The sequence below is a fragment of the Lutra lutra genome, chromosome 3 (genome assembly GCF_902655055.1).
Source record: "Lutra lutra chromosome 3, mLutLut1.2, whole genome shotgun sequence".
In the NCBI taxonomy this organism is placed as follows: domain Eukaryota; kingdom Metazoa; phylum Chordata; class Mammalia; order Carnivora; family Mustelidae; genus Lutra; species Lutra lutra.
The window spans coordinates 170,787,436-170,801,629 of NC_062280.1; the positions used below are offsets into that span (position 1 = coordinate 170,787,436).

At 38.1% G+C, this 14,194-nt stretch overlaps 1 protein-coding gene across 8 annotated transcripts in view; it reads left to right on the plus strand.

Moving 5' to 3' along the window:
- SCEL (sciellin) overlaps positions 1-14,194 on the plus strand; it is a 104,622-nt gene that overhangs the window by 14,632 nt on the left and 75,796 nt on the right. For 7 of the 8 annotated variants that reach the window (XM_047720185.1, XM_047720183.1, XM_047720186.1 and 4 more), the window contains exons 2-6: positions 1,308-1,369; positions 2,331-2,448; positions 5,207-5,266; positions 8,667-8,735; positions 13,810-13,878. In XM_047720185.1, coding sequence (XP_047576141.1) covers positions 1,327-1,369; positions 2,331-2,448; positions 5,207-5,266; positions 8,667-8,735; positions 13,810-13,878 — 359 coding nt within the window. In that variant the 5' untranslated portion in view covers positions 1,308-1,326. The remainder of the gene's footprint in view (positions 1-1,307; positions 1,370-2,330; positions 2,449-5,206; positions 5,267-8,666; positions 8,736-13,809; positions 13,879-14,194) is intronic. The other variant, XM_047720189.1, reaches the window with a different exon arrangement.

Here is a 14,194-nt window from a genome sequence, read left to right on the forward strand (position 1 = left end):
AGGAGGAGAGGGAGAGGAGGAGAGGGAGAAGCTGAGTAGGGAGGCCAACTCCAGGATCATGACTTGAGCTTTTGAGACAAAAGCAGGTGGTTAACCTACTGAGCCACCAGGCACCCCCCAATTACAGAACTTTGATGTGATAAAGCTCAGCCTATGACTTGCCTTGGACTTGAGATCTAATGTCCCTCTGTGATTTCATCCATTGTACAGTTGGACAGATTCTGCAAAAAACATACTACCCCGGGGCACCTGGGTGGCTCAGTGGGTTAAGCCTCTGCTTTCAGCTCAGGTCATGATCTCGGGGTCCTGGGATCGAGTCCCGCATCGGGCTCTCTGCTCTGCAGGGAGCCTGCTTCCTCCTCTCTCTCTCTCTCTGCTTGCCTCTCTGCCCACTTGTGATCTCTCTCTGTCAAATAAATAAAATCTTAAAAAAAGAAAAAAAACATACTACCCCACCGAGGGGACCAGCCATCCCCATTTGCTCAGGACTTTTTCAGTTTTAAAACTGAAAATCTCACATTCAGGGAAACCAGGACCAACTTAACCATTAAACAGAAAAAGCAGTGCCTAAGGCCTATGATACTTTTGGGGGCCTACAAAAACGTTCTAATTTTAATTCCTTTTAACAAGAGAAGAAAAAAATGAATATTATAATAATGAAAGTCTGCTAAGTAAGCCAGCCTGAGTTATTTTTCATCTTTATACTAATAATCACAAAATATAATTTTTTAACTGTGTGGGCATGTGTGTGTGTATGTCTGTGTGTGTGCCTGTGTGTGTCTGTGTGTATCTGTGTTTGTGAAAGAAGAAGCCTATGAAAGCAAAAGTGCCTAGGACTCACAAAGTCGTAATGCAGCCCTGAGTTCACTTTGGCTTCCCCACAGGTACTCTGCGTATTTTTCTGTGAATTCCATGTCTCTCTCCCCCTATAGACTTGACCAGACATTTCTCGTATTCATCTTCTTGTCTCCAGCTCCTGGCTTAGGGTCAACCATACTCTAAGCACCCAATGCCTATTTATTGATTGAATAAATGAATTAATTGACGGCCTCATTCAGCCGATTGCTTGTTATAATAACTCAGGGGACATCAGCTGCTCTTGGCCTTAATTTCTACATCTGTAAAATAAATACATTGGAATAGAAGAACTCTCAGGTTCTTAGGGGACACTTGATGTCATGTATTCCTGATACCAGGTCATGGGACTTTCTTAATGTCCTTGGAAAATGTCATTACCAATGAAAGAATCACTTGTAGATTCTTGAAGTCATTGTTGTATTTTTTCCCCCTCCTTATTTTTTTTGTAGATCCTTACTGGAAGCCAGCATGTCCAATTTTACCTCGCGAAAAATTTCTTCCACAGGAAATGGTAATGTAGATAATATTTTCCTTACTCAGAAAACTTAAAAATCTGAGAAAAACAACGTATAGCTCTTAATTCTTTTACATAGATATGGAATGCTTAGAAGCAACAGTCTAAATTAGCATTGGTCAATGTAAGGCTTAGAGAAAAAGTAGGAGTGCTATAACTTTTACTCATGTAATTGCAATGCAAAGATTTTTTTTTTTAATCAATAAAAATGTTCTTTTGTGTGTGGGACATTCTGTGCTTCTGACTCCCCTGAGGTTAAAGAATTCAGTTACGGGGCACCTGGGTGGCTCAGTGGGTTGAGCCTCTGCCTTTGGCTCAGGCCATGGTCTCGGGGTCCTGGGATTGAGCCCAGAATCGGGCTCTCATCTTGGGAGGGAGCCTTCTTCCCTCTCTTCCTCTTCCTGCATCTCTGCGTACTTGTGATTTCTCTCACTCTGTCAAGTGAATAAATAAAATCTTAAAAAAAAAAAAAAAAGAATTCAGTTACTTATAATGAAAAGCACCGGAACTTCTTGACTATCATTTACTAGGTACATTGTAAAAAAGTCTTGTGTGTACATTTTTTTCCTTTGTACTTCTGAAGCATATATATATATATATATATATATATATATATTTTTTTTTTTTTTTTTTTTAATGAAATGGCCAACCCACCAAACCATGGCTTTGTTTATCCCACACCCATAGTTCTCTATTCCCGGGTGCAGCACAGGACATCATGAGCTGCCCTGGCAGTTTCACTTGGCACCTGAGCAATTTTATATGTTATCTCTGATGCTGGGGTGTGAGATTTGTCCTCTCCTACCAGAGCATCATATTTTGAAACAGTGCTGAACTTGTCAGCCTAGGAGATGGATGATGGCCAATCAGATGTGCCTCTCAAGACACCCAGGTTAACAAACTCACACTTGACCCCATACAATTGCATCTCTCGTTTTTTTCATTTTTCTGTTGATAGATATGAAGAATACCTCTCAGGGGACAACATTGAGGCAACAGGGTTTTCATGACGTGAACAAAAGAAGGACTTTCTTACAGGACAACAGCTGGATAAAGAAACGTCCGGAAGAAGAGAAGTAAGAGAGTGCGGAGAGGAGGGGGTGGGTGGACAAGTAGAGCTGTTCTCCAGCTGGGAAGCTAGTGGCCATCTGGAAAGCAGGTTCTTTCCTTAAAACACTTGTTGCATAGCCTAATGTTTGGTTTAATAGGCATACATTGGCTTTCAGATTTTCAAGAATATTTCTACCATTTTTATGATTTACATAACAAAGAGCATGTGAGTCATTAGGGAGAAAAAGCAGAGTTTCATTGTTACAACTAGCATGGGTGTTTGTGTCTATTTGACAATTGAAAAGAACATGACTTTCCAGTTTCCCAACAGGTACTATTTAATGCATGGCAGGGAGCCTCCTCATGTATATTCATCATGTCAGTTGAAATAAACAAATAATAGCATGATTCCTAATTTACAAATTTAATAATAACTTATCTAAAATTCCTATATGTGCAAGTGAAATCAATACATTCTCAACTCATTTTAGTCCCAGGGGTCATATATCTCTAGATATCGGGTGGGAGCTAAATGCGGTATTACTTTGCAAGGGAAAACATTTACCATCAAGAATGTTTTGTCTGTGTTGAGCATTGCTTCTACTAGCTCAGGGTTACAGATCTGAAAACAATTACAGGCGTATTGTCTCATTGTCAGCATAGATTTACAATAAACATTTGTCCAGCCCATATATATTTATTATAAATCACACATATACGTATGCATATGTTTTAAGATGCCCTCTTACATATAGGTACATACTTTACATAAAAAGCATCTTTAAATCTCACAAATCACACAAGGTAGGTATTATTACATCCTCTATTTTATAGAAGAGGAATCTGAGGCTCAGAAGAGTTAAGTAACTTGTCCAATCCACACAGCTGTTAAGTGATGGAGTTGAGATTTTTAACTGACCCATTGTCTTTCTGTTACACCAGTGGTTCTCACTGAAGGGCAGTTTTATCCCCAGGGGATGTTTGGTAAGAGCTGGAGACATTTCCAATTATCAAAATTAGGGAGTACTCCTGACATCTAGTGGGTAGAGACCATGGATGCCACTAAACATCCCTCAATGCACAGGGCGCTCCCCACAACACAAAATTGTCAGGCCCATAGTGTCCTAGTGCTGAAGCTGAGAAGCTCAACATTACAGGATACTTACTCTAAACTTTCTACTAAACTGCCCATATATGGTTATCTGAGAAACATACTTGTGACTGCTAAATGAAGATGTCTATTAATTCCTGTTACTAAATCTTATTATTTTAAGGGAATATAGGGGTATTTAGAGACTCACATTGACTTTCGGAGTTGACATTCTTGGACAACAACCATTTCCTTTAGTAACACACATTTACTACTTCTGTCAAAGCCTAATGTGGCACTTCTATTTTTCCATAGTGGTGGAGTGATGTCAAACGTGAATCATAAATTCTGTGTTGCAAATATTTGCACAGATGTGTGAGGATAGAAATGTCTAAGACAGATTATAATTGGTAGGAATGATGGTTTTATGCCAAGGATGCCTCATTCATAAAGGGTGAGGGAAGCCAAGTTGGATGATATGGCAGCTGCTGAATGAAGGGAAAATGGGCTCTGATGCTTTCCCCACTCCTACTGGCCCAGGTCTGGGCTGTGTGTTATGATTCTTCTTCAGGTCAGAATGTGTCCCGTGTCTGCTACTCTCTCACAAGTTTAGGGAATGGATACCAAGAGAGATGGAAATGTTCTCTTGGGATTTTTGAGGGCGTAAATTTGCTGGAATTGTTTCAGTTTCACTGTTCATCTTTCTTTTTAATTATCTACCACAGTTTCTTGTATAGCTTTATTACAAATAGTTCCAGAGCATTGAGTAACATTACGGGAGCAGAACCAGGAGTAATGCAGTATTTCAGGTTTGGTTGGGTTAACATGAAAAAGGTTCAGGTACTTGGTTCAAGGCCAAAAGATCTACTACATGTTTTGACATTTCCTAAAGTTGCCTGTACTTTCAGGTCTGCTGTACAAAGTAAGAAAGGGTTTGGGATTTTATGTATGAAGGTCTATGTATGTAGTAAGGGTTATATATAAAGGGTTAACTAGGAGAAAAAGCAAAGGTTTGAAATAAAAGATCTGGGTCCTACATCCATGCCTTCACTTACGAACCTTTTGGTCTTAAGAAACCACAAAATCTCCGAGCAGTTTTTTCTTCTGTGAAGAAAAGACCCTGTCTGACAGGGTCTTCTTTGCCTAATTCATAGGATTATTTTAAGGACCAAACAGTTCTCATGGTTCAAATGGGCCAAATCTGCTGTGAATGATTGGCCTTCTTAACCATAAATGTTGGTACTTATTTTCCTGCTTTTTGTCAAGGGAAACTATGAGGTCCATCAGATGAAAATGTATAGGTATAAAGGACTTAATTAAATTTAAGACATGTTTGTGAAACCTTTTGCCTTCCTGCAGAAACTGACTTATAATGTACACAAAGTTGATGTCCACATACATGTTCCCACACTCTGATAGAAAAAAAAACCCCACTCATCCCATTGTTGAATCACATGGAAATCTCATGGGATATATGAGAATGATGATCATTTGCACTGACAAACTTGTTTCTTTTCACCATGCTCTTTCAAGGGGAGACTGGTAAAAACAAATGTATGGTTGTGTTCTTATGCCTGAAATAAAATGAATTAACCTTGCTCTAAATAGTGAGCTCTTTGCTGTCTCCCTTGTTTAGTGTGTACCAAATACTGTGGTAACTCTCCATGTGACTTAGTTTTGTTCTTTCTTTACAGAGATGAAAATTATGGTAGGGTGGTGCTCAACCGACATAACTCCCATGATGCTTTGGACAGGTGGGTGTTTCAGACAAGTTACATCATTCGCAGAAATACAAAGACAATAGTTTTGAGAGAAGACTTGTTCAAGACAAGCTGAATATTTGTGGCTAGCCTCAGGCTTTCCTTGGCATTCTGGAAGTCTCTGTGATATCATTAGAGCAAAGTCTGTGCTTCTCCAACTCCATGCTTCCAGAACCACAGCTTGGGGGTATAGAATAACCAATCCATGGAGGTAGCCCCCTGGATGGGAAAAAGAAAGGGCTTCCACAGAATTGTGACCAGATAAGCTATCTCAGAATCTTAGGAAAAGGAACTTTAAAATACAGAAGTAACAGTCCCAGAGTTCACTTGCTTTATGGGCAGTATACTTCTTTTGAGAAACTCCAGGTTTGTGGAAAACCATTAAATGATACTGAGTGGTAAAATTAGTAGAAAAATTTAGACAAAACTCATAATCATAATAATGCAAATAATCTAAGATTGATCAAATAAATAGATAATACTCTTGTTAAAACACATTTATGCTCACACACATGCAAGCAACCACACCCATCAGAAGAACCTGAGTATTTTTCAGACACAAGTTTTACTCTGTCTAGTCGCCTGTGTCTGTCTGTCACCAAACTGTATTTAGTAAAGGAGTGTGATTGTCTTTCATGGCATAGACTTTATAAGTAGATACCTTGAGTATTTTAGAAACTTTTATTTGTGTATTTTTCTAAACCCTTTTAAACTTCTTCGTAATTTTGACCTGTTCTAAGGGTACCAAGTTTAGAGCCCTCTACACAAAGTATCTGTTTGGTTTTCTGGTTCCCAGGCTTAGTTCATCTGACTCATTGTTCTGTGACTACCTTTGCCCTCTCCTTAGTCTTCATGATTTTGAAGATTACAGCCTTGTTCTCAGATAGTCTCATCTCATCTCAAAGGGAATCTGATCATTTCAGTCCAGCTGCCAGTGAAAATTGCTCCCTCCGTTTTACTGGCCAACTCCCCTCCATATATACTGGCTAACACAGTACATTGAACTTTTAGCTTTAGTAACAAAAGTATGTGAGCCCAGAATGTTTTCCCCATAACCCATAGATAGAGTCTCAAAACACACTTTCCTAGAAGGGTAGTGCGGGTGATTTTTCTCCTTGTACTTGGTCAAATGGATGCCTGCTTAGCCCTTTTCTGCCCTTTCACATAGCCTGTACCCACTTTGGTGGACATGTCGCCCCATTTTGGAGCATCTGTTATGTACTGCCATAGTACTAGGTACTGGGAATACAAAGATGCATAAAATACCACCCTTGACCTTAGGGAACCCTTACATGCTGGAAAAATATGGATCCATAGACTACAAGACTAAAATTTACCACGGAGGTGCTATTGTAGAAGTGTGTGACCGGGCCATGGGAGAAGAGATGAGAGAGCCTAACTCTGCCTGAATTAATCAGAGATGGCACCCAGAAAGCGGTCTTTGGTGTTGGCACTGCTGTTTGAAGGATGAGGAGGGGTTTCTGAGTCGGGAAGTAATGCCGGTGAGTGTGAAGCAAGAGAGAAATGCTTCCGGCAGGAGTAGCAATGTGTGCAAAAAGCTCCATGTGAGCAGAGACTGAAAAGACGAAAGGGAAGGGAAGATAAACAATATATCCTCCTCACCTAGGTAACAGCTTTACAGTAGGTATGAGCGAAGAACTTCCACTGTGTCCTTCTGCCAGATTGTTTAAATCTGTCAGACAAGCCTGGTAGCACAAATACTTGGAGAGAGGCCTCCGGTGAGCAGACACTGGCCTGAGGACTGGGAAGAAAACAACGTCCTTGCTTCCATAGAACCTGCATCCTAGCTGAAGGTGGAGGAGGGGAGAGACTGAAAATAAACAATATAATGTGCTGTGTGGCCATAAGTTCGAGAAAGAATAAAGTCAGCTAATGAGACATAAAGTGATGCTGTCTGAGAAGAGGCTGTTTGACTGAAGGGAGTCAGATGGCCCTGCAGTGCCTGTTTGTGTTCATGCCTGCAACACAATGATGGGCTAGACCAGGATTTCACTCTGAGGTACCTTTAAAACTTAGGGAATCACATTAGGCAATTTTCTTTCCTTTTCTCTTGCATCAACAGACACTGTTTCCTCTGCTCCCGTTTGAAAATGTTCATAGCTATTTATCCTCCAAGGCCCAGCTCAAACTGCACTTTACCCCTGAAGCTCTCTTTGATTCTCTTGCCTAGAAATACATGTTCTTGCCATAGAACTTCCTTGCACTTTCCCTGAACTACTTTTATGATACTGGCCACTGTCTGCCCTTGGGTGTACATATCTAATTTGTCTCTCTAGGTCTGTGTCAGTCAAGTCCATAATTTTTTACTCTTGGCTTCCTCGTAGTCATCAGCTACAGTAAATTGTATATTGTTTACCTTCCAGTATTTGCTTAATAAAAATACACTATATCAAGTTAAAAATTAAATTCTAAGTACATGTACTGTTTTAGTGCTTTTCCAGATTCTGTATCTTTGATCTATCAGCTTCAAATGATGCTTTGAAATGCAAACAGAGTAAATCATGGTATAATTCCTCAAAGAGCTTACTTTTCTTGTATCACAGGGTTATATAAGGCATTAAACAAACTGTTTTTGTTGATTGATCAGTCTGATCAAGATATTCCCATTTGCTTTGATGATCTTGATTCCTGCTATTGAACCTCCTATCCTGTCTTCCCTTCTTTTCTTGTCTTCTTTCCTCTCCCCTTTGTTCTGCCTACTTGTCTTCCTCAACTTCTCCTTGCCTACTGTATCTCTTCTCCCTACTTCTCCTCATCTCCCCTTTCTTCTCCTCTCCTCCCTCTACATCTCTCCTTTCTCTCTTCTCGTACTCTCTTCTCTTCGTTTCTTTCTAGCTTTTCCTGTTCCCTTCTTTTCTTTTCTTTCTCCCTTCAGTCAGCAAGTCCCCCCCCAGCCCTGTCCACGGTGCTGAACTTTAAATAAAGCATTTGTATTCAGCCTGTTGAGCTGGCTTACGGTACTACTAGAATTCTGCAAACAAAACATAGCTGATTTTTAAGGGATTGAGTTCTTATAATGTAAAAGCCAACAGTATTGCTAACAGTACGTATTAGTTATTAATCATTTTGCATGTCGTGTTCTTTGTTTTGCCTTTCCTTATCCCTAATTTGAATATGTTACATTGTAGTTAGAAATAATTGGACCTAAAGAAGAATTCCTTTATTAGCATGGGGAGTTGGGTTTGCCATAATTTATTCTATCCAGGTCAAAACCTTGGAAGATTTAGATACTCTGTATCTAAGATACTCTGTATCTTTCCTTTGCAACATGTACATCTCCTACCCAATAGGCCAAAATTTACCAAAAGCATGATAGATTTTATAAATTTTTTTGTAATTTATTTGATCTTTCTGTAATTGCTTTTTGCTACAGGAAAGCAAATGAGAGAGATGAGCCAAAAGCTACGATTAGTCGGTACAGATCTGATAACACTTTAGACAGGTAAGGTGTTGTTGAACCATGTAAAGTAGAATGCAAAATGTCTATGAAATCCCATTTTTTATCACTCATGAGGTATTTAAATGTTTCCCAAAGTAAGTTTTGAACCATGATATCTTATCCCTAAGATAGAAGGGCTATTTGAATTGAATTATCATCTTCAAAATTCATAAAATCCTGACTCAACATGCTATTTTCTTAAAATCCTGCTGCAGTATGTTGATAAGAACAATGCTGAAGAAACTGATTTGAGTATAAGCAGGGTGGACACTACACGGAATCTGTTCAGTTTAAAAGGAGAATTTGGTTATTTTCATGAATATGAGTCGTCTGTTCTTTTTTTTTTTTTTAATAGAGACTGTACATTTTAATTATCAAGTAGCTTTGATCCACTGTAGCATAAAGGCTCTGTAGTAAGTGAGACTACTCTTGTGGGTGACACTAGAGTCACCAGATGGTCCATAGAATGGGACCATTATGTTGTGCCTATTGTTAGTTCCTTCCTACAAAGAGGAAAAAGGCTCATCTCTATGGAGAAAATTGAGAAACATCTATTTTTTTTTTTAAAGTAGGCTCCATACCCAGTGTGGAGCCCAGTGCAGGGCTTGAACTCAACAGTGAGATCAAGACCTGAGCCAAAATCTAGAGTTACACACTTAATTGACTGAGCCACCCAGGTTCCCTGAGAAATATCTATTTAGACTGAAGGAGTGTAAATGCTACAAATCACATTTTTATCTTATATTTGGTAGAGATATTCAGTAAGCATATATAAAGTGCAAAGTTAACATTTTTAGTTGAAGTCTAGACAATGGTCACCTGAGGCTATTGACAGTTTAGGTCACTCCCTGTAGCTAAAGATATGCTGCTATTCTAGACAAAAATACCATCTGCTGCATTTTAAGCACACAAGCTGAAACTTATGGTGTCTAATATATTCTATATTCAGCATTTATTGGCATTAATTCATGTAGGAAATGTACATACTTCTATACCATTCGTAGGTTTTCAAGCCAGTCTCCCTTAATAGAGGATAATCCACACTGGTATTCCTAAGGAGTTAACTTCTCTCTTGTAATAGCCTCAAAACAAAAAACAAAACAAAACAAAACAAAAAACACCCCAGTTTGTAGAAGTATCTGTACGAGATCTCATCTCTACAGAACTGAGTGGAGAGAGGAGTCAAAATAACTGTCTATTCACGTCGGCCTTGTGGGCTGTCCTGTTGAGCCATTAATTGAAGACAGAAACCCTTTTTCTAGGAATGAATCTGAAAGATAATTATGCCTCAAGAAAGGTAAATATGTGGGAGACCTAAGCCTTTGTAGGCTGTGTATCTGAAGGTTTACATTGGGCCAGTCAAGACAGAGCCCTGGAACGTTAACAATGAACTAGACCAGACCTCACAGGCTAACAAGATGAGTCCTTCTCAGCCTCAGCTGCAAATTAGAATTACTAAGAGAGCTTTAAACTTTGCCGATAGCTTGGTCCCACCACCTCTTGGCCTCAAAATTCTAATTTAATTAATCTGAGGTGGGACTTGGGCATTTTTAAAGCTTATGAAGTGATTCCATCGTGCAGCTGGAATTCAGAACCACCAATCTGCCCCAAATCCTTCATTTTGTACCCTAGAAAATGAGGCCAGAGATGACTTGCTTTATTTACACAGAGGTTTAGTGGTGTGTTTGGTCAGTTCATTTCCAAGGCAGTCCTGAGTCCCAGCAGTATGCTACATCTTTCTAAGGGTGGATATAGATGTGAGGGAAGGAACTCAGGAATCAGTAAAGAAAGGCAAGTCCTATCAGTAGTCAGACTTTTCATAATGCTGGCCACTCCAGATGTGAGATAGGAAATAATTTTAGGAGGAAGATGACCAAATATATTCGGTATACACGTGTACATGTATTTCAATAATGCATTTATTTTATTTTTATATTTTTTAAAAAATTTTTATTTTTAAGTAATCTCTGCCCAATGTGGGGCTTGAACCCACAACCCCGAGATCAAGAGTGGCATGCTCCACCATGGTGGCCCATAATTAATGCATTTGTTTTTAAATGAATTTGAGGAAAGTACTGACTTTATATTTGGAATTCTCTTTTAAAATATATATATGTAAGTAAAAGCATGAGATGTTCTAAAGGAATATGAGTAAATACTAATATATGCAGCGTGCAGTAAGGTCCAAATCCTCAAGGTGGTCTAATGACTATTCGGATAACCTAGGTTGTGGTGCCCTCTAGTGTTCCATCATGGAAGTGTAACTTTTCCTTTGGTACTTTTGATCACACTGCTAAATGGCTGTATTTGAGTATTTCCTTTCTCCAAGATTGACACTTATCAAAACAACCTATTTCATATCAAAAGTTGGCAGAAAGTTAACTTTCAAGAGAAATGCAAAGAATCTCCCTAAGTAATAAGAAATTGACGTATGTATTGGAATGGTGTATTAGAGCTCTCTCCATTGTTACTCATAGACTGATCCACCAGTGGCATAGAAGAGATAATGCAGGTGAAGAATAGCTCAGGAAGACATTTTGACCTAATACAGGAGTGTTAAAACAATCACACTACAGAATCAGATGTATGACACTGGGCCCTCCTGGAAAGACTTTTATTCCAGAGATACCCTACTTCTTAGTTGGGTGGTCAAGAGAAAGTCATTCACCTTCTCCGAGACTCCATTTTTTCATCTATAAAATGAAAATAATTACACCTCCCTTGTAAGGATATTTTAAAGAGTAGAGGAAAATGTATACAAGAAACAGCAAAGAGTAGGTGGCTGTTTTTATTATATCTAGTATTGCCCACATAGGCTTACACTGTAGAATTTTTTTTAACTTTGTTTAATTTTAACATCACAACTTACCTTGATATACACCTTGAGAATGTTTGATATTAAGGTTTTGTTTTAGACAGATTGTTGTTTTCAGTGAACCAGAGTAGCAATTTCCTAAGATTATTTTTAACTCATGTTAGGTCCTCATAGACAGCTATAAAGTATGAGAGGGTTTCCAAGGAACATTTAAGATTTAAGATTTAGGGTCATCTGACCTCTTAAAGTACTCACGGTGGTTTACTGCAGAGCCCTTTAAATATAACCATCCCAGAGGCTCAGTAGCAGTTAGTGCCAGGGATACAGTTACAATCCTTGGCCTGATGATCACTTTGGACATGAATTTTTTATACATGAATTCTAGGGGCATGTACAAGTTAATGCTGGATTTTGAATGGTTTGTTGAGAATATGGAGTTCTGGAAGATTTCAATCTCCCTTCCTTTTTGCATTTAAGAGTTCATCAGTTTGTGGCATTATGTACTATAAACAAAAATTTGTTTGGAGTTGATGCATAGCATTTTAACGTATTAGAGTTATTTATCCAATATTTTAGTCAGACATATCAAGATGACATTAGGAATTGAAACCATTTTAAACTTATGACAGTTAAGTCACATTTTTTCCCCACATTAATTTTGTTTTTGTTTGTTTGTTTGTTTTTAAGAGTGAGGAAAAGTTGGTTCCCATCTTTCCAGGAATAGTTTATGTAAAGCCATGTACTAAAGTCTATGGTAAAATTGACAGTTTAGAGAAAGTGATAGTAGACACATAGTATTGGAGCAACAGAAAAGTTTTGCTGACATTTTGTTTTCCTGAGCCTAATTTTGTTACATCCTAGTGTTGTGCACGTCTACAGAAGGCTCCAGGGAATAGTCCTATGACTTAGGAAGTACCTTCCTATCTGATATGAGGGAAGGAAGGGAAGGAGGCTCTGCAGTCATGAGAGCCCACCATTGGCATGGAGACCACAGGATTCCTAAGTTATCTTTTCCGACACAAGGGACAAATCACCTTTTCCAGATATGACCTCCTTGAGGAGACCTGAGATCTGAGGGATTAAAACCTCTGATGGCCATTAGAGGCTATTAACTAAATGTGTTAGTCAAAGTAAACTAATTCACCAGGGTAGAGTAACTCTTTTAACAAGTTCCTTCTCTTGTCCCCAAATCTATTGTGGTTTAGCACAATAGAAGATTACTGTTCACTCTCTTCAGGGTCCAGTGTGGTAGGCTGGAAGATAGGGGATGTCTCAGCTCCCTGAAGTGACTCAGGGACCTAAGTTCATGTTTTGATGCAGCCATCTTCAACCCATGTACAACAAAACCATAGTAGGAAGAGGAAGAAAGAACAAGGAGGATTACACAAGAGGTTTTATGATGGGTCTGGAAGTAGCAAACAACATTTCTGCCCACATTCTTTAGTCTAGAATTCAACCACATGGTCCCAAGTTAATTGCAATGAAGAATGGGAAATGTGGTCTTCCTGTGTGCTCAGAAGGAAAAGAATATTAGTTTGGCAGACATATAGCATTGCCTATGCCACAAAATATCTTAAAAAAATATTTGTTTTCATTGATACCTTTTCCAGACTTGAGAAGTACTGTCATTGACTGGATATACCTGTTATCAACCCTGTTGATAATACAGGATTTAGAGGTGCTGACCCCTATGCAATCAAAAACTGACATATAATTTTTGACTCCTCAAAACTTAACTACTATAACCCACTATCGACTAGAAGCATTATCAATAATGCTATAAAACAGATGATTAACACATATTTTGTATGTTATACATAAATGAATTCTTATAATAAAGTAAATATTATTAAGAAAATCATAAAGAAAAGAAAATACATTTACAATACCGTACTGTATTTGTCGAAAAAATCTGCATGTAAGTGAACAGTTGCAGTTCAAATCCATTTGATTCAAGGGTCAACTGTATTATTAAATAGTAATGAAAATAAAATATTGAGTTAAATGCTCCATGAATCAGAGAGTCTAGTAGAAAGCATAAACCTTAAAAATTCCAAAATGTATCAAAATAGCCTCATAAATAGATTTTGTCTTAAGTAGCTTTTTTTAAAATTGCAAAATATTCTAAAATATAATACCTGAAAACAAATCTCTTTACCAGCAAAAGATTTTATTGTGGAGTTATTCTTTCATGACAGAGGTATGAAAGGACTTTAATGATATAAATGTTCATCCAAACTTGTGTCTTGTTTCTTTATAAAGGATCTCAGACAGAAATGATGCCACTAAAACATATAAGGCCAATACCTTGGATAACCGACTAACCAATAGGTACAGGTATCTATTGACTTTGGGAAAGACCCAAGTACAATAATTTTCTAAGCATTACTTATCTACTTACAATTCTTCTGTCTTACTTGATTATCTTTCCATAAATTATTATCCTCTAGTTTTTAAACATAAAAATTCTGGAGTATATGCCTTTATTTTTCTTCATGGTTAGAGAAATAGAAAATGTTTGTTGCCTTGCTTAATTTTTTTTAAATTTTTTATTTTTTCAGTGTAACAGTATTCATTAATTTTTGCACCACACCCAGTGCTCCATGCAATCCGTGCTTGCTTAATTTTTTTTAAAGATTTTATTCAC